Raw genomic sequence first — 2,048 nt, forward strand, 5'->3', positions numbered from 1 at the left:
GTTTGTTTAATGAGAAAAATAACATTACGAATATATATATATATATATATAGGACCAAGAGAATGAAAGCTCCACGTCGCAATCATTACTAATATTATTCTTTCTACCTGTACCTTGCTTCTGGCAATGTATCACTCATCTCTGATCTCAATAAGTTGCCACTTCAATGGTTTCTATTACGAGGCAAACCAAATTTCGCTGAGTAGAAAAAGAAAATAGTGGAAGAATGACAGAAAAAGTTTAACCAAACCCATTTGTCTCTCCCATTCCATCAATCCACAATGAAAGGCTTCAAAATCACAAAGGGGTTTTCAAAGAAAAAGTAAAAAAAGGGGAAAAAAAAGAAGATCATAAGGATAAAAAATCAGATAAGAAATGTCATTCACGGAGAACCATTTTCACATTTATCAAAGTGGAGAAGCTGACCGCTACATTTGGGGCAATCTTCGGCCTGTTTGGGCACCATGACATACATGAGACAGCTCTTGCACCCAGCCACGACCAAAACATGGTCTTTATGGTCTTTCTGATCTACCCGGTAACGTTCTCTGGATGAAGGAGAGGATTCCGAGGAAGACTCCTCGCTGTCATATGAGCTTTCGTCTTCTGAGTAGAAATCTCCGCTGTATTCTGCTGTTATCCTTGGATCTTCTTTGGCTTTCATGCCGGTCCTCCAGTTTATATAGTAAATCTCCCCTGTCTGCCAAAAACCCATTAACAGCGACACCATACATTAATTCCCCGAACGAAAAAGAAAGGAAAGATTGAACCTTCTTTTGCCTAAAATGAGAAATCATGAATTGTCCATTCAAGTTGTGGAAGAAAAACAAACGGTACCATCACAACAAAATATATACAAAGCATATCTTTATATTTTTTAGAATCTACAACTCTCTCTCTCTCTCTCTCTATATATATATATATATATATATATACACACACACACACGATCAGATACATGAAATCTTTTTCTTCTTCGGAAGACCGTGCCTTTATCAATCCCAGTAGCGAGTTTTTGTTTTAATACCAGCAGAGAAATATTCACCATATGTTCATGACCATCACATGGTCCAACCCAGAAAAGCTATTTAATTTCGTCTTGTTTAAGATTCGGAAAGTAAAGGCAATAAAGCTAATGAAAAAGTTTTTTCTAGGGTTCTCTTGCGTCTGTCACACATCATCGATCATCCTAAGCATGCGTGGGAGAAAAGCAGACCAGCAGTTATTAAACAGTCATTGACATAAATACAAACAACTTTATATTCAAGACTCTAGACCCCCATATGTTTTCAGAAAGGAACGAAACAAAAAGGAGGTGCAAGATCTGCCATGGTCTAGCACAAATTGAAGCTGTAAGAGGGGTTTTGTTTATATATTAAAAAGAAAGAGAAGAATCTTAAACGCACCTTTAAATCGAGGCATTGTTCCCAGTGGTAAGGGAGAGACATATGGGAGTTGAGCTCTAAGGTGGTGTCCGAGTTAGGGAGATGATTATCCGGTGTCTCGTCTGAGCTTGATGAAGACCCTCCTATGCCTAAACCGGAGCCTGTACCGCTTCTTGTTTGGTGGTTTAGCGAACAGTTCTGAAGAGACCTCTCTAAAGAAGCAGTAACGGCCGCCATGTTTGGAGCTGTCATTTCTTCTGCGACAGAACAAATCCCAGAATATTATAGAAGAAAGATTATGATTTTCTCCTGTGAAAGATGACAGAGAGAAAGAGAGAGAGATTAGAAGGTGAGATTTTCGGAAGGGAAATATAGTGGTGATAAGCGAAAAGGTAGGGGTTCGTTTCCCGTAGGAATTTCCACGCCCCTGCATATGCGCGTGGTTATATTGGAAGAAAACCTAGGTGGGCCCGTGGATGGGGCAGTGGGCACACTACTAGGAAGGAAACATGTGTGTTATGGATCACACCCGCAAGGAAGTTGCGCGTGAAGTCCAAGAGCAGCTCTTTAATTAATTACTGATTATCATTGGGTTTAACAGGTCTTGAGAGGATTAGACGATCCGTTAAAAACGCATTTTCCAAAAAGAATGCCGGAACTTTC

At 39.6% G+C, this 2,048-nt stretch overlaps 1 protein-coding gene across 1 annotated transcript; it reads right to left on the reverse strand.

The window, feature by feature from the left end:
- Positions 1–241: 241 nt before the first annotated feature.
- LOC121256595 lies at positions 242–1,795 on the reverse strand. Its single transcript, XM_041157437.1, has 2 exons — positions 1,407–1,795; positions 242–700 (listed from the first exon to the last, which is right to left on the reverse strand). Exons 1-2 carry the CDS (start codon positions 1,635–1,637, stop codon positions 383–385), a joined length of 549 nt encoding a protein of 182 aa, XP_041013371.1. The 5' UTR covers positions 1,638–1,795; the 3' UTR covers positions 242–382.
- Between the last annotated feature and the right edge of the window lie 253 nt (positions 1,796–2,048).

Source organism: Juglans microcarpa x Juglans regia, chromosome 3D (assembly GCF_004785595.1).
Source record: "Juglans microcarpa x Juglans regia isolate MS1-56 chromosome 3D, Jm3101_v1.0, whole genome shotgun sequence".
NCBI lineage: Eukaryota > Viridiplantae > Streptophyta > Magnoliopsida > Fagales > Juglandaceae > Juglans > Juglans microcarpa x Juglans regia.